Raw genomic sequence first — 22,851 nt, 5'->3', positions numbered from 1 at the left:
TCACTAGTCGCTGTTTTATGGACAGAGTTCGACTGTTTTCCAGCCCCAGGCAGGTGCCTCGGTCCTAAACGTCTGACTGACGGAGGACGCACTATCCACAACGCCTAGTTCACAGTCGTTTAATAAAAAGTCCTTCGTGGAAGCCCAAACGTGCCCCTGTCGCAGCCTTCGCCTGCAGCCGTTCCAGCCCGCGGGCTGAGGCCCCGCGCCTGGGGCAGCGGCGGGGGGGCGAGCGGGGAGGTAGGCCTCGGGCCTGGAGGGGGCGGGACAGCAGAATAGCTTGCCAATCAGCGGCAGCGCTGGCCTGTCACGTGCCGCCGCCGCCACCCAGTAGGCGAAGGCACTGCCTCCCGGGCTCGGATTCAAACGGTCGGCGGGCGCGGCGCGTGCGGCTGCGGGTTTCTGTGGAGACGCGAGGTCCGGCCGCTCCCATGGAGCCCAGGCTCGTCGGCCCCGGGCCTTACCGCGCTACCCGGCTGGTAAGTGGCCCTCTGGGCCGGGGTTCCCCCTCTCCGCCTTGGGCGCCTTGATAGCCGTATCTCTTAAGTTTCTCACGGATGCCTGGCTGCTGCCTGGAGGCAGCCTGGCCACTTGGGCCAGACTGGTCGGGCCTGTGCGGCCTGAGGGCCGAGCGCCGCCAGCCCAAGTGGGCCCTGGGCCTGTACCAGGCAGCCAGTCTCCCAGCAGGACCCGTCGGGGCGCTCCCAGACCTCCATCTGGGTGTTGGTGCTACCCGCACTGAGTCCGCATGGGGCGGCCGGATCCTTGCGCACGGCGTGGCTGGAGTGGGGCAGAGCGGAGCTGTAGTGTGTAAAAACCAAGGGGAGGTTAAAGGTATAACCTTTAAGCTGTAAACAATGTAAAGCTCTGAATCTTTCAAGTTCCTAAATGTCACGTTTGTTCTGAGATATGAACTGTTTAAATCACATAGAACTGTGATTTAGGTGCCCTTGCAAATGCAGATGATAAAAGCATTTAGTTCTGCGTTCAGATCTGGCTGCGTTCGAATCTGTCTCGTACAACTAAAATACTTCTATTAGGAGAGCTCCTATAACGGTTTGCTTTTTTCCCTCTCCCTAGTGGAACGAGATAATAGAACTTTTCCGTGCTGGAATGCCGTTGCGGAAGCATCGGTGTCGCTTCAAAAGCTACGAGCGTTGCTTCAAAGCGTCAGAGGCAGTGGACTGTTTACACGAACTCCTTGGCTCCAATCAAAACTTTGGCCCAGAGGTGACTCGTAGTCAAACGGTTAAGCTGCTTAAAAAATTTCTGAAAAATCATGTTATTGAAGATATTAAGGGAAGATGGGGCAAAGAAGACTTTCAAGATGATGGCCATTTATATAGGTAAACCTGTTTTCAGTAACTGAAAAATTTGAGGTTTGGAAACAAGGAGTTTCCTGTGCATTAGTCTTATAAATGTTTTTGTAAAATGCCTTTGCAAAGATATTAATGAGTCTTCCTTCCCTTCCTTTTAAAGACTTTATTTTCTTTAGAGATAGGCAACTGTCATGATTTAGTGGTTTTTTTCCTTGTATTTTTTAAAACCTTTTTTTTTTGAAGGATACTTTTACTCAGTCACATTCTATAAGTACTAACAAAGGCTCTTGCAATTTTTACAAGGTAGTGAGTTCTGTTTGCTGTTGGTAAACACAATTGGTCAGTATTGGAAGAGTGCATATCAAGAAGAGGTGGAAGTGCAGATGCCATTAAGCATCCAACTGCAGTTGTCTCTGCTTCTGGGAGAAAAGAAAAGCCTTCTAAGTTTAAAAGTAGTTAATGATATAAAGTTTTCCTATACTTCTTGGGTTGCAAATTGAAATTACCTTAAAAGAGACAAAGCTCATCCTGAAAGATGGTTACTTACTCATCCTATTTAGCCTCTCAGCTGGTGACATGTTAGCAGAGGAAAATAATTTTCTTTGTAATGAAAGCTTAGCGTAATTGGAGTGAGTTCTTTGACCTCATTTGCCTTCAGTTAAGATTTGAGTGTTCAGAAGTTGAATGTTCAGAATTTGTACCATCTTGTAGTGTCCTGTTTAGTGAAAAACAGTAGTGTAAAAATAACCATTATCTTAAATATGGATTTATAACTTAAGATGAGCCTTCTTTTGAGGAAATAGGAGCTATCTTGCAGAGCAATGGGGAAAGTAGTTCAGTGTTGCAATTTAAGCCCATCTGGCAACAACCAACTGTACAGCTGCTTACTCACTTTTCCCACTGCCATCATTAGAAACATAATACAATATTTCTGCTTATTATATCGATTATTTTATACTTAAAGAAATTTTGTGGGATTTGGTTTTTTTTAACGATTTCTTAGTATTATCTATGGGAAAATGTCCGTAATACTGGATTTCTACTTGATGTGAATGAAGTCAGTTTTTTCTTTTTGCTCTGTGACCTTAACTACTTTGTAGAGTGTGCCTAAGTTCTTTTGCTGTTTAGTGTGTTCTGTAAGTGCAGTCATTCATTAATTTCCTAATTTTATTTATTAACTTTAAATACTTTAAAAGTAAGACATATATGTAATGTGATTATTTTACTTTGTTATAAATAATCTTGGATCAACTTTTTTTTTTTTAATATAAAAAACCTGCCGTTTATATCAAACTGGTTCCAATGCAGTTTCTTCACAGTCAGATTGAACTGGATATCATGTGTTTAATTCCAGTAATAATTTAGCACCAGCCCAACTTGTTCCTTTTGCTACTACATGCCATCTACCAGTAAAAGTGGTAGCTGGATTTTAGCCTGAAAGAAGTGTCACTAATTCTACAGCTTCTCTGCAAAATGGGCTAAATATTCAAACAAATGTCAGTCAACTTTAATTGAAGAAATTTTTAAAAATTTGAGCAAATAAAAAAATTAATATTCTCTCTAAACTTAGCTTTACAAAGGGAAATTCTGTGTAACAGTTCATCAAGGAAAATGTTAAATGTTAGAATTTGGAACTCAAATTTGAAGGCCCCAAAGTACTTAAATCTGAAGGTATTTTGAGACACTCATGCAAGACAGTCATTTGCTGTGTATGTCAAAACAATCTATGGCTCTATGGTCTGTGTGTACATGACTGAAGACTGGAAAAAGATGCTAAGGAGGTATCATGTATTCTTGTCCTGTTCTTAAACTCCTCTTGGACTGTCTACTGATAGCTGCTATAGAAGGACAAGATGTTGTGATAGTTTACCTAGTCAGCAACTAGTTGAGGCTGGAAAACAGTCATGAAGGACAAGAAGAGCTACAGCTCTCAGCAAGCCTTAACTTTAGCTTGGAAAAGGTTAAACCTAGTAGAGGAGTGGTGTATAGTGGTCTTTTTACTTGTTTAAACAAGTTAGAAAAGCAGTAAAGTGGTGGTACAGCATGTTCTGGTGGATGTGTTATTGGACTGGTATGTTCTTAGCTTGGTCCTGCACTGTTCTTAGGTGAAGCACTACCCTGTGCATTTTTTCACTAGTACCATAGGTGTTTAAGGCTTCATTCTTTCTGGATGTTGTTACTCTGTGAAAAGAAAAAATATGGAGTTGTTTTTTTATCCAAACTCCTAGTATTCGTAATACCTGGAGTATTATGAATCTGTTTGGTTTGTTGTGTTTACGTGATTGTGGTTTTTTGTTAGTTTTGCTTTGGCATCATGACACATTCAAATGATTTTATTCTTTTCTCCTTTGTATTTTCAGCCTTGACTTTCCTAAGCTGCAGGCTTGCAGAATTTCGCTGGGTGAAATATTTCCGTGCTGTTTGTTTTCTATGTGTTCTGCCTAATGACCTCCTATCAGACAAGAGTGCTTTTTTGTTATAGCTATCTTAATGATGTTTGTTCTTCACCCTGTGTTCTAAAGACAATCAAGCAAAAGATAACTAGGTTATTAATTGAGCTTTTTTATTTATTTTTTTTTGAAACTGAGTCTGCATACTTTCATACATCTTGAATTGAAAACAGCTTTTCCCCACTGTGCTTAGTACACTATAGATGCTACTCATGGTTTTGGTGTTTGGCTTTAAGAACTAAAGCATGCTTTCGCCGTACTTAACGAACGAACCATCGGTTTTCCAGCCCGCCGTTACTTATGTATTTAGTATCCTGTCAGCTCCCTCTGGTGGACGTTCCTCACGTCGCGTTGTAAAAACGTTTCTCACCGTGTTGGTGCCTACAAGAGTACAAGTCGCTTTCAGTTCCACTGATAGGGCTTACTCTGGAAACTTTGATATGTTTTATACTTCTTTTATAACTCCCTGTGTTAATTTACTGTAACCATATTCTCTAACTGTGGTGCACAGTTTGGTCATTCATTGACTTCATATGTAAATGTAATTGCTTGCTCTTGTTCACTCCACAGAATATATGAAACAGATGTTGATAAATGTTGATTTGTCTCACAGTATTGGGCAAGTATTAAATATGGAAGTGGGAAGCAGTGTAGCTTTTAGAAATGGGAAAGACTATCTGTGTGTCCTGACTCACTAGCTTAGTGTAGCCTACAGTAATAAATGAGAAGCTATGGTTTTGGAAGCTATCAGGCTTTAAATTTTCTTTAGTTTAAGCAGTTGTGTTCAAAGCAAAAATATTAGTGCTAGTATACTCCTGGGAATTCAGTACTTGTCATGCCACTGATACCAATGTTAGTTGATCCTTTTCTCTATCCGTTTCCCTGGATGCAAACAAATACCTTTTCATTTCCTCACTGTGTAAACTTCTAAAACTACTATTGCTGGCTGTAAACTATGCAACTTGAGACATCACCCTCGGAATGTACTTCAGTTGCTAGTTTTAGGTAGCATAATTCTATCATAAAATCAGAGGTTTTTCATTGTTCATCCAAAAATTTGTCTCCTTCTAGTTCTTTCTGTCGTGTTACCTGTAAAAGGGGAATGCATCTCCTTTTTCTGCTTGTAAGAACTGGTTTATTTACTGGTTCACTGAGAATCAGGTCAGTAAATAACATAAAGCTAAACATTGTGAAGAAATGGAAGAGAACTGTTGAGAATACTGTAAGACAAAGAAAGAAGGCTGCAGATATTTTAATATTAAACTCTAAGAACAAACAGCTGAAAAATAGTTGAGAGTACTCAACAGCTCCAATGTAATCTGGATTACTTTTAAAAGGCACAGTAAGTCTTGAAGGATTAATGTTTATTACTTCTCTCAGAGTTTGTCCAAAGGAAGTGATACCTCGTTATATCGCAGATATTCTGTGAAGAGCATTGTGGAATATGCCAAAGGGACTTAGTGTGCATGGTCAAAACTGTAACGTGTTTAACCTATGCAGTATAACTTTACTGCACCAGAAAAACTGCAGTATGAAACTTATGAAATATGAAAATTAAATATTGGAGAGGATGGGGTGAAATTTTTGAGACACTTAAGGATTTCTTGAGTTTGAGGATCTTCCAGGTAGAATATAAATGCCTGCTATCTAGTTGTGTACAAGCTGTTGTTGCATGGTCACAGACATAATTGCCTTTTACACTGTCATGAAAAGAGCATGAAGTAATTTCTTGAAATGTCAAGAATCTTGGTGTCTAAAACGTAGGAGTGCAAGTAAACCGGGTCTGATCTGGGTCACGGTGAAGGTAAGTTGCTGTCTGGTTTGTCTTTCCAACATGCTGCTATTCATTTGGTATATGCTGTGACCTACGTTTTGTACTAATTTAATTCTGGTCAAGCTGGAGATCTGACTGAGATGAATGTGATCTTGGATAGTTTGTTTTCTGCAAGGGCTAGCTTAGGGTTTATTTCTGCAAATTTCTTCAAGGCACTTCTTGAAATGCCTTAAAAAGTGAATGAATTTCCTGCACAATTCAGCTGCAAAAAGACTTCAGAAAAGAACTACAGGATAGGATCTTCACATGTAAACACAGAAAACAAATGGTAATGTGGACAAGACCTGTGTGGACACCTGTATGCATGCTACATGACTAACACTTGGATTTAACTGGTGTGGTTAGGTATCTTTGCTTCAGGAAATGCATGCTAGCAGTACACTTGACATGGGAAAATCTACCCACACCTTTTTCAGCTGAGTCAAGATCTTCTACTGAAAACCTGAGTCAGTTGTCTATGAATGGACAGCTGGTGCTATTTGAGATGCCCTGAGGTATCAGACATTCAAAGAAGGTTTAGCTCTGTCATGGGGGGTACAGAGGACCTAAACTGTTCTGAAGCAACAGATAGAGGCCAAACAAGACACCTTAGGATGTTTTACTTGCCATTCAACACCAATCTTGAGGCAACTGAGTCATACTGTGAATGTCCAAGGCATTTGTTGCATTTTTGCATGCAAAAGCTTACTATATTTTTTCATTGGTAAAGATGAAACATGGTGAAGTTCTGAGGCATTAAAATTATTCTCTAATTGTAGATTTCCTCCTTCCTCACCACTGAAGCCATATCCAAAGAAATCTTCATGTGGAAAGGAAGTAATTAAATTTCCAGACTGGAATGAACCAAAGACTGACACTTCCCAAGAACACATCCCAGTGAAATCAGTCACGATGGTAAGGTACTCACTTTTCATTTCCCCATATGTAAGCCTATTTGGACAGTTAAGCTGAGCTAATGGTCCCTTTATTGTAGCACAAAATACTTGGTTGTAAAATTAAGTGAAAAACACTTTTAAACATATGAAGTAAACTTATTCTTAATGATTTTCTGGAGTTGTTAATTTTGAAGGTTCTTTCTGCTACAGATTGTGATGTCTTGAACATCCTAAGGTCAGCATGGCTGTATTTGCCACTATGCTTGCATTCCAGTTTGCTCAAATTCCAGAAAAAAAATCTGCATGTCTGTGAAACCTAAACACTCACTTGCACCCTAGAGACTTCACTGTAGTTTATGAATATTTAAAATAATTTTAAAAGGGAACATGCTATGCTATAAATGTATTCTTTACTATTTTAAAATTTACATGTTTAGAAGGAGTGGGGTGGTTTTTTTTTTTTGTCTACTTTCAGATCTCTGAGATGTGGTACAAGCGACACAGTATAGCTATTGGGGAAGTACCGGCATGTAAACTTGTGTTCCGCAGAGAGCTAACACAAACAAATATAGAAGAGATATGGAAATCCATGACTTTGTCACGGTGAGTATACTTGTGAATCATTTGCTGTTAGGGTTGTTGTGGTTTGGCCCAGCTGGCACAGCAGCACCTTGACAGTCTCTCACTCGGTGCCCCCATTCACCCCCACCCTCGTTAGGATGGCAGAGGCTCCGGCGAAATGGGAGTAAAAAGATAAGGGAGGGCTTGCTGCCAATTACGGTTCTGGGCAAAATAGACTCTAGTGCTTGACTTAGAAAGGAAAGTAGGAAAGTTTATTCTACAAGAAACAGAATGGAATAAAAGCAAAAAGGGAGTAGGATGATGAGAAAATTACAACCAGCACTTTAAGATCTCCCTCCCCCATCCCTCCTTTCTTCCTGGGCCCAGCTCACTGCTCCCAATATCTCTACCTCCTTCTCTGGCATGGGTTGTTCCCAACAGCTGCAGCTTCTGCCGATACGGGGTCCCTCACATGGGACACAGTCCTCAGTGAATATCTCTGGCGTGGATTCTTTGCCACAGTTGCAGTTTCTGCAGTTACAGGGTCCCTCTCTTGGGACGAGGCCTCTTCTGGGCATAAGTTTAATGAGCTGATCTGTTGTGGGTTCCTCCCCACAGTTACAGCTGTGGATATTGGGTCCCTTCCTCGGGACACCACCTCTTCCGGCCATAGTCACTGTCCCTGGCTCGGGGCCTTTAATGAAGTGAATCGCTGCCCCTGGTATGGGGCCACCTTTAGCAAAATGAGTCTCTACCTCTGATGCAGGGTCTTTAAAGAAATGAAAATAAATCTCAGCTTCACCAGTTCTCTCCATAGAATGCAGGGGAGTCTCTGCTCCAGCACACCTCCTCCTCTCTTTCATCACTGACCTTGGAGTCCACATGGTTGTTTCTCTCACTGTTCTTACTCTTTGCACCGCCACCAGCCAGAAGAGGAAGAGGTGGCAGAAGGAAAGAAAATGGAGGAAGAAACCTCCTCTTCCGCCTTCTTAAAAAGTGATCGTGGAGGTGTCTAATTGGCTCAGCCCTGGAGTGGATCTGGCTCAGAGCTGGGGAGAGTTGCAAGCAACTTCTTACAGGAGCCATCTTTACAGCCCCTTCCCCCTTACCAGAAAAGGCTGGCATGTCAAACCACGACAAGGGTAAAGCTGTGTGGTGCAGAATCATAGAATCATTTAGGTTGAAAAAGACTTTTCAAGATCATAAGGTCTAATAGAGCCACCCCTGCCATGTCCACCACTAAACCATCTCCCTAAGTGCCCCATCTACAGGTCTTTTAAATACTTCCAGGTATGGAGACTCCACCACTTCTTTGGGTACACTGGTCCAATGCTTGACAAAACCTTCTGGGAAGAAATTTTTCCTAATATCCAATCTAAACATTCCCTGGCCCAACTTGAAGCCATTTCCTCTTGTCTTATTGCTTGTGAGAGAAGAGACCAACACTCACCTCACCACAACCTCTTTTCGGGTAACTTTTCTTCAGGCTAACAGCCTCAGTGTTCCTTCATCTACTCTCCATAAGATTTATTCTCCAGATCCTTCACCACCTTTGTTGCCTTTCTTTGGACGTGCTCTCGAATCTCAATGTCTTGGGCTTCTTCCGACTCAGGTGCATGACCCAGTACTTGGCCTTGTTGAACGTCATACAATTGACCTCAACCCATTGATCCAGCCTGTCCAGATCCCTCTGAAGAGCCTTCCTGCTCTTAAGCACATCTGTGCTCCCACACAGCTTCATGTCATTTGCAAACTTAGTGAGGGTGCACTCAATCCCCTCATCAAGATCACTGTTAAAGATGTCAAACAGAACAGGGACCAACACGAGCTCTGGGGAAACATTCCTGGTGACCGGCCACCAACTGGGTTTAACTCTGTTCCTCACCACTCTCTGGGCCCATCCATCCAGCCAGTATTTTACCCAATGAGGAGTTTGTCTGTCCAGCCACAAGCAGCCAGTTTCTTCAGGAGGATACTGTGGGAAATGGTGTCAAAGGCTTTACTAAAGTCTAGGTCAAACACATTCACAGCCTTTCCCTCAGCCACTCAGCATGTTATCTTTTCATAGAAGGAGATCAGGTTAGTCAGACAGGACTTGCCTTTCAAAAACCTGTGTCCTGCCTGGGCCTGATCACCTGGTTGTCCTGTACATGCTGTGTGATGGCACTCAAGAGGATCTGCTCCATAGAGCAGATAATATTCATAGCCATGATGTCAGTAATGGTAGTAGTAATAGCCTTAAGGTAGATAATAGTCTTGTCTGTCTTCTCTGGTAATCCTTGTAGTTACACCCACTCACTTTGCCTTGTTGCCTTGAAAGCCATAGTGGCAAGACTTATTATACCACTTGTTATCTGGCTAACAAAATAAGCAAATTAAGTTTGCAAACCTCATTGTGCTTAATACTTTTCTACTTTTTCCTGTTGTGTTACACAGGCCTCTTTGTTGTGTGTGCTTTGTCTTTAATCACTTTCTTCCTCAGTCTTTCTCTTTTATCTCGTTGCTATGAAATAGAAGCTCTTCTATGGACGTGTGATACCATGAAACCTTTCAATGAAAAGTACAATACTTTGTATGAGTTAAGAAATGGAATAGCTAATTGAGCGCTGAATTGCTTTGAGATTCAGATAAAGTTCACCAAATCCAAAAGTAATATCCTATGCAAAGTTAAAGACATTGCTTTGTACTATTTATGCATGAGAAAAAAACCCAACCTACACACTAGCGATTTATGCAACACAGCTGAGGCCTTACGAATGGTTATTTTCATTTAAGCCTAGCACATTATATTCATGTAATAAACCTGAAACTGAGGTGAGCAGCTCCAGGGCCAATATGATCTGCAGCAAAGCCATCTTGCACAGTGCACAGGAGAGTTTCCTAAATTGGGGAAAACTCAGGGGAAGGGAGAGACATGCTGGGAGCCCACAGCTCAGAGACAGCAGCTAATGAGACCTGGACAGGACCAGGAGGGGCCAAACTCCCTCTGCACCTCAGTAAAAGAAGCTTGTGCAGAGCAGAGCACCAGCAATCAGGACACAGTGTGACAGTTTGCACAGAAAGATGCACAGAGAGGACGCTGCAGCTCTGTCAGTTCAATCAGGGAGCAATGGTATTCATTTTGCAGAAAGCCATGGCCTCTCTAATGTAAGAGTATACTGGCATTCAAGTGCCAGGCTATGGGGTCTGACCTGCTCTTATGTAAGCGCTGGATGACAGCAAGAGAGCACACCTGTGGGAGGTGCACCCAAGTACAGGAACTTCTCTGTGTAGTAAGAGAGTTCCAGGAGGAGGTGAGTAGGTTGAGGAGTATTAGGAAGTGTGAAAGGGAGACTACTGGATCACACCTTACCATCCCTGGCACAGGCCTGTCAGGCAGACAGGATACACAATACAGAGGATTCCCTGTTCTCTCTCCACCTGACAGAATGCAATGACTTAAGGGACAGAGGACAATGGTGACAAGTTCATGCCCAGTGCAGCAGGCACATCTCCTCTATGGCTACCCCACCTCACCAGGTGCCTTTGTAGACTAGATATAAGGCTCTGCAAATTAAACCAAACAGTGAAGTTGATCAAGAGCTGGCTGAATGACAGAACCCAGAGGGTGGTGATTGGAATCAATTTGGAGGCCTGTGGCCAGTAGAGTTCAATAGGGATTGACTCTGGGGCCAGTTCAACATGTTCATCAACAACCTGAATGAAAAGATGGAGTGTACCCTCAGCAAGTTCCCTGATGACACCAAACTGGGAGGACTGGCTGGTTCCCCAGAAGGCTGTGCTGCCATTCAGCGGGATCTCGACTGGCTTGAGAGCTGGGCAGAGAGGAACCTCATGAGGTTCAACAAAAACAAGTGCAGAGTCCTGCACCTGGGAAAGAACAGCTCCATGCACCAATATAGGCTGGGGGTGACCTGCTGGAGAGAAGCTCTGCAGAGAGTGTCTGGGAGTCCTGGTTAAAAATAAACTAAACATGAGCCAGCAATGTGCCCTCATGGCCAAGAAGGCCAATGGCATCCTGGGATGCATCAAGAAGAGTGTGGCCAGCAGGTCAAGGGAGGTTCTGCTCCCCCGCTACTCTGCCCTGGTGAGGCCTCATCTGGAGTCCTGTGCCAGTTCTGGTCTCCTAAGCTCAAGAGGAATAGAGAACTTCTGGAGAGAGTCCAGCGCAGGGCCACCAAGATGTTCAGGGAACTGGAATATCTTCCTTATGAGGAAAGGCTGCAGGAACTGGGGCTGTTTAGTCTGGAGGAGACTGAGAGGGGATCTCATTAATATTTTTAAGTATATAAATGGTGGATGGCAGGAGGTTGGGGCATCCCTTTTTTTCTGTTTTATCTAGTGACATGACAAGGAGTGACGGAAAGAAGCTGTAATACAAAAGGTCTATGAGGGAGCCCTGGCACTGGCTGTCCAGGGAGAGAGTGAATTCTCTTTCTCTTGAGGTTTTCAAAACCTGCTTGGATGTGTTCTTGTGTGACTTGATCTAGGTGAATCTGCTTTAACAGGAGGTTGGACTAGATCTCTAAAGGTCCCTTCCAACCTCTAGCATTCTATGATTCTATGATGATGGTTCATGTAGGTCAGAGATAGCAACAAGGTTGTTGGCTTACATCCTGTGTCGAAACTGCTTCCATAAAGAAAGATGGGTCATTGTCACAGGAGACTCTTCTGAGGAGAAAAGAAGGCCCCATATGCAAACTGGATCAACTGCTGCTGAAGCCTGCTGCTTCCCTGGGGATTGGACTAAACGTGAAAAATTTCTACCCTGGTACATCCCTCAAATTGTCATTCATTACTGTTGATGTATTTTTACAGATTACAAAAGGTCTTGGGTTTGGATTCTCTGGATGAAGTGTTAGACACAAAACTTGTGAATTCAAAGCATATAATCCAAAATGCATACAATGTCAATAAGCAAGGCATTGTCACTTTAGAAGATAAATTAAGTAAGTATTTTAGAAGTTTTAATTTAACTTTTTATATTGTAGTTTGTTAGTATAAAAAAAGTATTAATTCTAATCTATACTAACATGCAGCATCTTAATACACGTATGTCCCTGTCTATTTTAGAATTTTTATAGAGTATGCCACTGTTGTCCTCTGACAAACCAATAGTAAAAATTGATGTTTATTCTGTATTTACTATCAAACACATTCTTGCTTTGGCCAGATTTAAAGATGAAGGTGAAATAGTGGCCACATTTAATTTATAAAGACAGGGATATTACTCACTTCAAGCTAACTTTGTCAGCCCATTCCTCTACTGCCTAAACTTGAAGTGGATGAAATGTTTATTAAAAATTGAGAAAGTATTAAAGTGTACACTGAGAGATGCTTAAAAGTTTTCAGTTCTGAGATTTCAGTAAATACGTTTTGAAATTAGTACCTAGCTTAAAACTGCTTTGCACATCAAAGAGAAATGAAGCATCTTTTACTGTTTGATATATCACTTACAAGATTATTGCCACCATGTTTTCCACAAGATTTGCAGAGAAGTGAAATATGGGATTGGAACTTGGTTTGGTTTGTGAATAGAACCTTCTCTGGAGCATATAAATGTACATTTTAGTGACAATTGGATCACTACAAGATAGTAGCTTCCTCCTTTCATGAATGACAGAATTGAATGTCTAAGTGTTTTTATCATCTTGAGTGCAAAGTAGACATTTTGTTGTAATGTATTACAGAAGGCATAGCTTGAATTAGTTTGGTTTATTTTTGAAGGGCAGTTAAGGATTTGGGCTATCCGTTTTGCTGATGGAGTTGTAACAGCATTAGATGTAACTGGTTGATAGCTGAGTACTGGAGAGGTATGAAATTATAAATGTGATTCAAGGTAGATCCTATATTAGGGTAAAGCCTGTATTTGCAATCAAGGCCATCTACCATACACAAAGAATTTCTGAAAGAATTTTCAGCTTTGCTTTTATCTCACAGATTAACATTTTTCTCAGTTTTTCTCTCCTAATTTCTTTGTGTTTCTCTCCTATGCAGAGGAACTACCTCACTGGATATTATCAGCAATGAAATGTCTAGCAAATTGTAAGTAAATTCGTGAGGGGGCAAAAAAAATTCAATTTCCCCCAACCTTACCATAAAAATCAATGGCACTGACTGTGCCATGACCCTTTTATCAAATCCTGTTTATATTCACAGTCTATTTTTTTTTTCTGATTGTCCTGGTTTAGGCCCATCAGGGAACAAAAGACCGCAATTAGCCTCAAGTACCAAAGAGGCTGAGAATTGCTAAAGGGCAGGGAAAGCTTAACTGCCACTTAAGGTTCAGGATGAAACAGACCAGGCTACTCGGAAGAAAACAGAAAATAATTTAATGCAACATCAACTAAAACATACCCCCAAAACCCAAAACAAAACCAAAATAAAACAACACAGAGTAATACAACAATGAAGAGTCTGACCAGCCTTTTTAAGAACACCTTCTTGCCACACCCCTGCATGGGCTGCTGGGACACGCATTTATCCCAAAGGCTGCAGCTCCTCTCTGCCTCTCGTGTGGGGCTGCTCTGCGGCAGGCAGGCTCTCCAGCATGGCATGTGCCATGGCTGTTTCCCCACACAGTCCCTCGCCCGTCTGGGCTCACTCACATGGAGCTGCTGATGGCTCTCAGCCCTGCCATGGCCCTGCATGGGTTGTAGGGGCACAGCTGCATTCTTGCTACGGCTTGCAGAGGGGTCTCTGGTCTATTGCTTCTCCTTCCTTCTTCCTTCTCTGTCTGAAGGGTCTGCGTGGTCACCTCCATCTTGTATCACTCTTACACCTCCTACCTGCACTTCAAATTCCTGTCCCCTAAATAGTGCTGGCAGAGGCGCCAGATTGGCCCAGCCGGGCCGGAGGTGGGTCTGAACCCAGGAGCCGGGGGGAGAGTCTGCAAACTCTTTACCGGGTCTTCACTGCAACCCGCTCCCCCTGTTACTGAGCAAAAGCTGCTCCTTGATAAACTAGAACACTGATCATTGCTTGAAAAAGATCAGCCATCATATGTTCTACTGATAGTGCCCCTTATTTCAATGAGATATATATTTTAACTATTCTATTCTTATTTTTCCTCTACTGTTTTCACTACACCAATCGGAAAAAAGCACAGTTCAATAGATCTGTACAATTTGTCTAGTATTTTGAAGAACGAGACTACATTTGTTGGGGTTTTTTTCTACTTAACATTGCATTTTTATTGGCTGTAATAGAAAACAGTGATCTAATTGATGGCTACAAATTAATTTTTTTTGTCTGTTTTTTCCCCCCTTTCTCCTTTTAGGGCCTAGCTGCTCAGATTTAAAGCAGCCTTCATACTCAGGATTTGAAAGAGACGTTTTCAAAACTGTAGTGGACTACTTTGGCCAGATGAAGGAACCTCTTCTCACATTTAATTTTTTTGATGTTTGTGTTAGTGTGTTAGGTAAGTCGTTTGGGATGTAGTGAAAAAATTATTCTCTTGAATTTGCTTCTTGAAATTAATTTACCTAAAGAATATCACAGCTCATTTCTTTAGGACTTGTCCTGTTCATACATACAGAAGAGTTTAATATTTAAATTGATTACATATAACATGGCAGTTTTATTCTTGTATCTTTTTGGTCATGTTAGTTTAAAAGACTTTCATTGCTTGTTTTTGTAATTTTAAAGACCTCTGTTACTTGCTTAGCACTGCCACACCTAAGAGATGGATTTTAACAGATTTTTCTTTTTCTGCAAATGTCTAAACATCTTAAAAACACATAAGCTTTTAGAAGTTGCTTGATTGAAGTGTACATTAAAGAGGATTAGAGCTGTAAGGATTGTTTTTAACTCTCACAACGTGACATCTGAAGGAAATTGAAATTCGTCGTTGCTTTAGCCACTAATTACATTTAGACTAGACATTTTAAAAATCTAGTGCTTTAAAGATACAATAATTTAGTTAAGTGTAACTTTTTGAGGGTTCACACTATGTCAAATTTACCTGTCCTATTCCTATAAATGGCCCATTGACAGTAAATGTGAAAATATTTTGATACATTTTATGGTTATATTTTAGAAAAGAACGCCCGAGTTGATAAGTAAGCATGCTCTATAGTTTGTCAATTTTCTGAACTTTTTTAAATTGAAACAATATTGCTTTTAATAAACTGAAATGAAAAAAGAATTCAGAATAACACTTTCATTTCTGAATTTAGTATCTTTGTACTTTGTTAGTTGAGAATCTTGCTTCAAACTGACTATAGTTACTTTTCTGACTTTTTTCTTAGACAACAGACATTCTTAAGAATATCTTAAAAATTCTTCCTCTCTTTTCATAGTCTCTATTTGCTTTTCCATTGTATTTCATAATTGTATTTCACAATTTTAATGTTTTAGGATGTTTATTTTGCAATATTTCACAGGTTTAAAATTAGAAGAAAGAACTCATGCTAATGTTTTTGTGGAAGTGACAGGAAATTGTGCATGGTTTCCAAAAGTAAAAGAAAAATTTTGTGATCCCTTTCACAAAAGAGCGCAGAATCTTTCCTTACTACCAAAAATAGATTTGCACCAAAAAAACAGTGGAAATATAGACTTTCAAAAATTACTTGGTTTGTTTTCCATCTTTATGCTGATACAGTTTGAAGTACTGGGAATATATGTTTGAAAATGTCCCATTTCTCCAGAAGTTTTGATGAAACAACCTGTTCCAGATGCCTAAGCTGGGTATTTGAAGGGCTAGAAAGCTGCATTTGACCTTAAGATGATTTGGGATAGATGGATTGGACACCTTCACTGAGGGATTGGGCTGCACCAGACAATCCCCAGGTGTCTCTTCCACGTTTTTATAAGTCAAGTCTATGCTCCCTATGTAGCCGGTGGAAGGAGTTCAGCATACCTATGATGAAGACTACCTGTGTTTTTTTGTACTCAAACTACTTAGAAATATCAATAAGAAAATAAACAGCAGGCAAATATGGGTCAGAGACCTGTGGTCTGTAGCTTAGGTAGCAAGGTCTTCTCTAATCATGCAGACTCTCTTCAAGATCTGATCTGTGGTTATTGGGGGCAGATGGAGAGAGGGCAGGGTAAAGGATTTTTAGAGAGCTCAGATGAGAGAGAAAGGGGAAAGCTTTGGATTCTGATGAGCATATAATTAAGTCTTAACAATGAGGTTAATGTGCAGGTCATTATAGAGGATAATGCACACTCCATAGAATACTATTTCATATGTATTCTGTCAAAGTTAGTACTGAATGCTGACTGTGAAGCATTTATTGCTTAGCAAATTGTGCGTTTACAAAATATGGAAAAGCAGACCTGCGTTTGCAGTTGCATTTCTGTGTTTTTTAAAATGGGGTATGTCTACTAAACTGGCAATAATTCTCAATCAGAAGAGATGTATAGAAATCAAGATTTCAGTCTTTGTCTGACTTTTTATATTGCCACCCTTGGGGAATTACATTTCCACAGTGATTGTTAGTACTTCTTTTTTTCCTTCAGTTGATAAGCTTTTTGTTTAGTGGAATAATTTAGGAAATAACAAAGAAAGTATTATCAGATTATATTTTTTAGTCGTTTGGGTCAGATATAATGTGATTTGTATATGTCTAAAAGCTCGATCTTAAAATCTGAGAATCATTTGCCGAAATCATAGGTAGCTTGTATAACAGTATCAAGATACCTCACTTGTCGCTATTTTCAAACGAAGATTGTCTAGAGCACTTCTCTTCCAAGAGATTGGCTGAAATTAGTTTTCAGAATAGCCAAGAAAATAGTATTAATTCATCAGTGATCGTCGGATATTTTACTAACTTGGCAAGATTAAACTTACTCTTTGAACAGGATATAGTGATTCTTTATGTACAAATCTCAGTAAGGTTAATTTTTATTCCTCAAGGCTACTTCTAAACATAGGCATTAGTATGCTTGCCAAATCTTTATTTGAAATTAGAAAAAGCTTTGCTTTGAAAATGAAATCAACTACAATGCTTTACTATTCTTCTTCAAATATTGTTTTGGCTGCCTTACTTACTGCTACACACCTCTGTTCTTTTTATAATAACAGTTTCCACTTTTTACACAGTCTAGAATTGATTACCATGGTGGATGAGGGGACAGCAGTGGATGCTGTTTCTGTCAACCGCAGTAAAGCTTGGAACACTGTCTCCCATCACATCCTTATAGCCAAACTGAGGAAGTACAGGCTGAGTAAGTGGGTAGTAAGGTAGACCAGAAATCAGCTGAACTGCTTGGCTTAGACGTTTGTGATCAGTGTCATAAAGTTCGTCTGGGAGTCTGTCAGTAGGGACTACTTCAGGACTGATAATGAAGCCAGTACTGATTAATGTTTCATTATGCTATGGAGAGTGAGACACTCTGCCCTAAACAAGAATGCAGATAATACCAAGTGAGGAAGAGCAATTAATGCAGCAGAAGGTTGTACTGTGATGCAGAGAGGCCTTGACAGGCTGGAGAAAGGAGCAAACAGGAATCTCTAGTTACAAACCAAGGGAAATGCCAAGTCCACTTCTGGGTAGGAATAACCCCATGCACCAGCGCATGCTGGAGGTAACTGAGTTGAAAGCAACTTTGCTGAGAAGGACTTAGCAGTCCTGGTGGGCATTAATGTAACTATGAACCAACAGTCTGTACTTGTGCCAGAAATGACCATGATATCTTCTCTCAGTGCTGGTCAGTGAGTCCAGTGGAGAGTCACAAAAATTAAGGGCTTTGAGCATCTGTCTTATGGGGACAGTCTGAGAGCAGGGACTGTTTAACCTGAACAGGAGAAGGCTTAGGGAGGATCTTACTAACAAGTATAAAAGACTGATGGAGAGCAGTAAGTAAGTGAGAGCCAAACTTCTGTCAATATCGAATAACAGGACAGGAAACAAAGAACACAAACAGAAATATAAGGAACTTGTGTTTATACATATAGAAAATGTCTTCTTTTAATTGGATTGTGGTGAAACACTGGAAGAGGTTGTCCAGAGAGGCTTTGGAATCCTGATTGGACATAGTCCTGAACATCGTGCTGGTTTGAGCAGGGGGAGAGATCTAGATAATCTCCTCAGATTTCTTCCAACCTCTGTAATCCTATGGAAAAAAAAGGGAAGTTTAACTCTTATCACCTTCCATGCTCCTTTTTTAGAGGATATTATTGTTACACTTCGGTTATGTAGATATTTTCCTCCTCACTTTTGTTTTATTCTGACACTAGTGGTATTTAGGTAAATAGATAATAGATGCTTCCTTCACTGAGCCGTAGAAACCCAAAAGAGGGTATCATTTTGGTGTCGAGATCGATTTGCAGGTACCTAAAATACTATCAGATTTTAGTGTTCCTGTCTAATTATCTCTGCCATGCCCACATTCTGTGTTTTCTCAAGTTTGTAAGTAGAATTAGTCATAGATTTCCTTTTTAAGTGTGAGGGATGTGTCAGTATTGTCATAGCTGTCACTGATGCATGAGCATGTTTTGTTTAGATGTTCTGATTGTTGCCCTAGAATTAACTTTTTAATGTTGTTGCTGCTTCTGGGCATATGTCTCAGTTGTGTTTTAGAGATGAGGGTTACAAAAGAGCAAAAGACAAACCAAATTGTTGTAGTTTTTCATGTCTACTAATGTCTGGTGTTGATGATTATGGCTACAAATATACCTCAATGCATCAGAAGATCTTGAACAAGGTACTCAGTTTTAGTAGTCTACTTCTAGCAATATGTTCCTAGATTCCTTGGGGAGTGGAGTTCTATGACAGTCTTGATTTAATAGATGACTGCTCTGGGGAGATAGATTTAGAAATGTTATGATAAATGTTATGGAAATATGCAATTGAAAAACATTACTCAATTTCCTGGTCTTGTGCAAAATAGGTGTGCTGCAAAACCACAACAAGGCAGTAGAAGCTCTTCAAATATGTTGTCTCCTGTTGCCACCAGAAAATCGAAAAAGACTACAGCTATTGGTGCGGATGATGGCAAGAATTAGCCTTAACAAGGATTTACCACCTCTTTCTGAATCAGTGAGGACCAGAACTTTGGTATGTATAGCATAAGGCAAAAGGTCTAGATAAGGCTTTTGGAGTAGCACAGGTAAAAGATTCTTACTGGAGAGTTTACATAATTTGCTTTTTTGAAGAACACCTAGCTATGTGGAAAGCTACTCTGGGTTGAATACATTGGAATTTCTTAGGAAGTTATGAGCAAATTAAATTTTTGATCAGAATTTGGAGGTTTTCTCATCTTTCAAAGTTAAATCACCATAGATTTCCCCCCCTCCCCAATAGTGAAATAAACACAGTAGGTGAGGTTTCTGGTGTTCTTTATCACTGTAGATAAACAGACTACCTGTTTCAGTCTTTCATACTTAGAAAGATGTAGATGAATATTTTGATTTACCTATTTTCAGCCATTTAAAAAAAAAGTTACCAGTTTATTTCAGTACTATTTTTTTTTTATCACATAAATACAGAAATCTTTGAAAGTAATTTTACTCAGGCTTTGATAAAGCCCTAGTGTTTGCTAGTGCTCTTTCTGTGGGACTGCTCTTAAAATTATCACTGAGGTTTGAAACAGTGTTACTAAAAAGTTATTAGATGTGACTTAGCAGTTCCTGCTGGTGAAAAGCATATTTTTCTTTTGGTTAAGTTTCAGGTCTCTTGCAAGAAAACTCAGATATAGAGCTACTCCATAAAAATATACAGTAGCATGCATAAATCTAAATTTATTCCATAGCTATTAAGTTTGTAATTAACTATGAATAGTATTTGACTAAAATAATTACATTTTTGACTGCTAGGGTTAACTGTAAATAGTCTTTGATTAAAGTAATTAGATTATAATTTAAAAGTTATTTTTAGAATTGAATCCTGTACAGTATTTTGAACTAAGATTTAATTCATCGGTGTAGTTTATAGTAAATGACAAAAACTTGATTGCTTTCTGTTCTTTTCAATATTTGATGTGGCTAATGCACAGAAAGAAAACATTTGAATGCTTGAGTGTGAGATTAGATGAAGTGAGCTGTACCTGAAATTTGGTTTGATTTCGTAATTATGGTATTATTTTTTTCTTCTGATGCTTAACTTCTATTAAATTCCCCGTATTATCAGAAAGAAAAAAGCTGAAATGTTTGTGCCCTATGTAATTGGAAAAGCCACAAGAAGTGGCTGGCTGAGTCTTGAGAATAAAATGGAATTCAGCCGTTAAGGTCAGGGTTAGATTTTGTATGTGAGATGAGCCATCTTAAGTCCACTCAGATGACGTCACTGTACACAAGATCTTTTAAAATATTTTTATATTGTTGTGTGGGAAATGCAGTAAGTATTGTGCCATTAAAACCTTTATTCTAGAAGACTGCTTTTTAAATACAGTCTGATTCTCTATCCCCACATAGAAAAATGTGCAATAATGGTGGATTATTTTCCACAGATGGTTCAGGCATTTTCCCGTTGCATTCTTTGCTCAAAGGATGAAATGGACTTGGATGAACTGCTTGCTGCTAAACTAGTGTCTTTTCTCTTGGACAATTATCAAGAAATCTTAAGTGTTCCATCTACCTTAAAATCTTCTATAGAAGAGCATGTTGTACATCTCCAGAGAGTCCAAGTAGGTGTCTACTGAAACGAGCTTCTTATGTCTCTGTCCTTCTACATTAAGTTTATCCTATCTTCTCCAAAATTTGACAGTTCTTTAAAGTGTTTGTTCTATTTCTGTTAGCTTATGAAGACTAATTAGTTTTGACTTGATATTCAACCAGAACAATGTGTTTTAATTAAGCTAAGCACATCCCAAATGGTTTAGAGAAAAGAACTCTAACGGTTACATAGTTCTGAAGTTACATAGTTAATAGAAAATAAACTTATTCCAAGAGTTAAACAGACTTTGTGTGTTTTGTTTTGTTTTTTTTTTACTTACTGTAACAAACTCAATTAGTGCAGGAGTCAGAAGCACGGTTTAGGGTCTTTATTCCATATCTTCCCTACCTAATGATTTCAGGTGGTCAGTTTGATTAAGCCAGGTTTTGGAAATTTATTGCAGAAAACATATCTGCCCTTTTTTTTAACTGTTTCTTCAGATAAAATATGCTGGAGCTGCTACTGAAACAACTTCTCCTCCTCCGTTGTTCTGTCACCAAATCAGTACAGATGAATTTGAATACCAAAGGGCAACTGGCTCTCAAGAACCGCTGGCAGCTTTATTGGAAGAAATTGCAATGAATAAAGAAATATCTGTGAAAGATAAGAAGAAGAAGCTGAAGCAAGTAAATAAAAATTCCTTTACAGTCTTTAATTTTAACTTAAAAAAATCTTTATAGAGTCTTAGACATGTAATCCTCTAGAGAGACACTAAGATTTAAAATATTAGATGCTCTTGGGGATTTCAGGCTTTTTAAGTCTTTTGGAATATGTGTACAAATCACCTGATTTTCTGTATGAAGGTATAGAAAGTCCATTAGAGAAATAAAAATTTTCCTGCTACAGAGGTAGAGGATGCATTTTTATGGCTTTTTTTTAATATAACAAGTTTGAGTGAATTCTTCACTTAAATTGGTGTATTTTCTAGTTTCAGAAATCCTACCCTGAAGTGTACAGAGTCCGATTTCCTACTCCTGAAACTGAAGCGGTGTTATTTCCAGAGAAAACTAAACAGAAACCACCAGTACTCATGTGGGCCTTGAAAATGCCTTTTCAACCATTTCATAGAACCAGAAGCTTTCGGATGTAAATGGTTTTAAATACATCAGCAAACTGAGTCAGAGCATATTGTCAATGGACCTTTATGTAAAAGGAGCTGGAGCAGCATATAGCTACTCAAAAAACTACTGGGGATACTGCCAAGATGGTAGAAAAGCTCAAAAGAACTGGAAAGTATTGAGGTCATATAAATGTTGAGCCAGTATCAGTATTTTTGTAAACAGTGATTTTTTTTTTTTAATAATGTCTGTTTTTTCAGAAAAACAACTCAAAACAAAACACCAAACATACTCAAGGTGATTGATTTAGATGGGTGACAGGGTACATGTGATGTAGTTTGTTTTGGTTTCAAGGTTTAGGTGTATTTTTGCATAAGGTATTGTTGATAACTAGTCAACAGCTTCTTTTTTTCCCTGAAAATAATTCAGTTGTGTTAACCAAGCTGTATTTGTTCACATATAGCTTTAGGAATTAATTTGCTGGGCCTGCTTGGGTAAATAGGAAACAATGCATTTTGTTTTGCTGCTGTACACCTTAGTACTCTTGGTATCTAAGATAGATCTTTGAAAACTGTAAAAATTAATTTTTAATTTTCTGGTTCATATGATGCATTACAGCTTGAGTCAACTCCTATTGAAACTCCATTACCTTCTGTAGGGCTTACCTATTATTTTAGGCAACCCAATCTTTGAAATCTTTTCCGATATGCTCTTACTAAGTATTGCCATACAAAATTGGATACTTAACTATAGAACATATTTTATCAGAAAAATCTGAAACCTTACATTTCCTCTGGAAATGAAATTCAAATATTGAAGTGACATGGAAGTGTACATGCCTTTAATGATTACATTTGTTTTGCATTATGAAATCTACTGTACCTATAACTTGACTGTGCATATCACATACTTTATTCTGACAGCACTTTTGAGCTACTAAAGCATTACTGTTTTCCCATATTTACTTATAGTGGTGATTTCTAGTTATCTATTAGAGATTTGAAAAGCAGCATTTCATAACATACCTTACTGAATGTCAAAGGAGGAGAGACGATGCTGACATCTCAACAAATTTCTGATGTTTTAGCAAGCAACATGGTCACTATCCTGTAATGCAACAGTGACAGTATTTTCATTTTAGTAACGTCCTAAC

The 22,851-nt window shown here is 39.4% G+C and overlaps 1 protein-coding gene across 2 annotated transcripts; it reads left to right on the top strand.

The window, feature by feature from the left end:
* Positions 1 to 413: 413 nt before the first annotated feature.
* On the top strand, positions 414 to 21,856 carry DEPDC1B (DEP domain containing 1B). Of its 2 annotated transcripts, XM_062018592.1 has the most exons (11): positions 414 to 479; positions 1,081 to 1,346; positions 6,362 to 6,497; positions 6,954 to 7,081; positions 11,858 to 11,988; positions 13,037 to 13,084; positions 14,319 to 14,459; positions 18,878 to 19,044; positions 20,435 to 20,611; positions 21,081 to 21,266; positions 21,569 to 21,856. In XM_062018592.1, exons 1-11 carry the CDS (start codon positions 432 to 434, stop codon positions 21,728 to 21,730), a joined length of 1,590 nt encoding a protein of 529 aa, XP_061874576.1. In that variant the 5' UTR covers positions 414 to 431; the 3' UTR covers positions 21,731 to 21,856. The 2 variants fall into 2 exon arrangements, with proteins under 2 accessions (XP_061874576.1, XP_061874577.1); XM_062018593.1 differs by lacking the exon at positions 21,081 to 21,266.
* The last annotated feature ends 995 nt before the right edge of the window (positions 21,857 to 22,851 follow it).

The sequence above is a fragment of the Colius striatus genome, chromosome Z, assembly GCF_028858725.1.
Source record: "Colius striatus isolate bColStr4 chromosome Z, bColStr4.1.hap1, whole genome shotgun sequence".
In the NCBI taxonomy this organism is placed as follows: Eukaryota; Metazoa; Chordata; class Aves; order Coliiformes; family Coliidae; genus Colius; species Colius striatus.
Note: the sequence above shows the minus strand (reverse complement) of the source record. Positions and strands in the feature narration are given on the sequence as shown.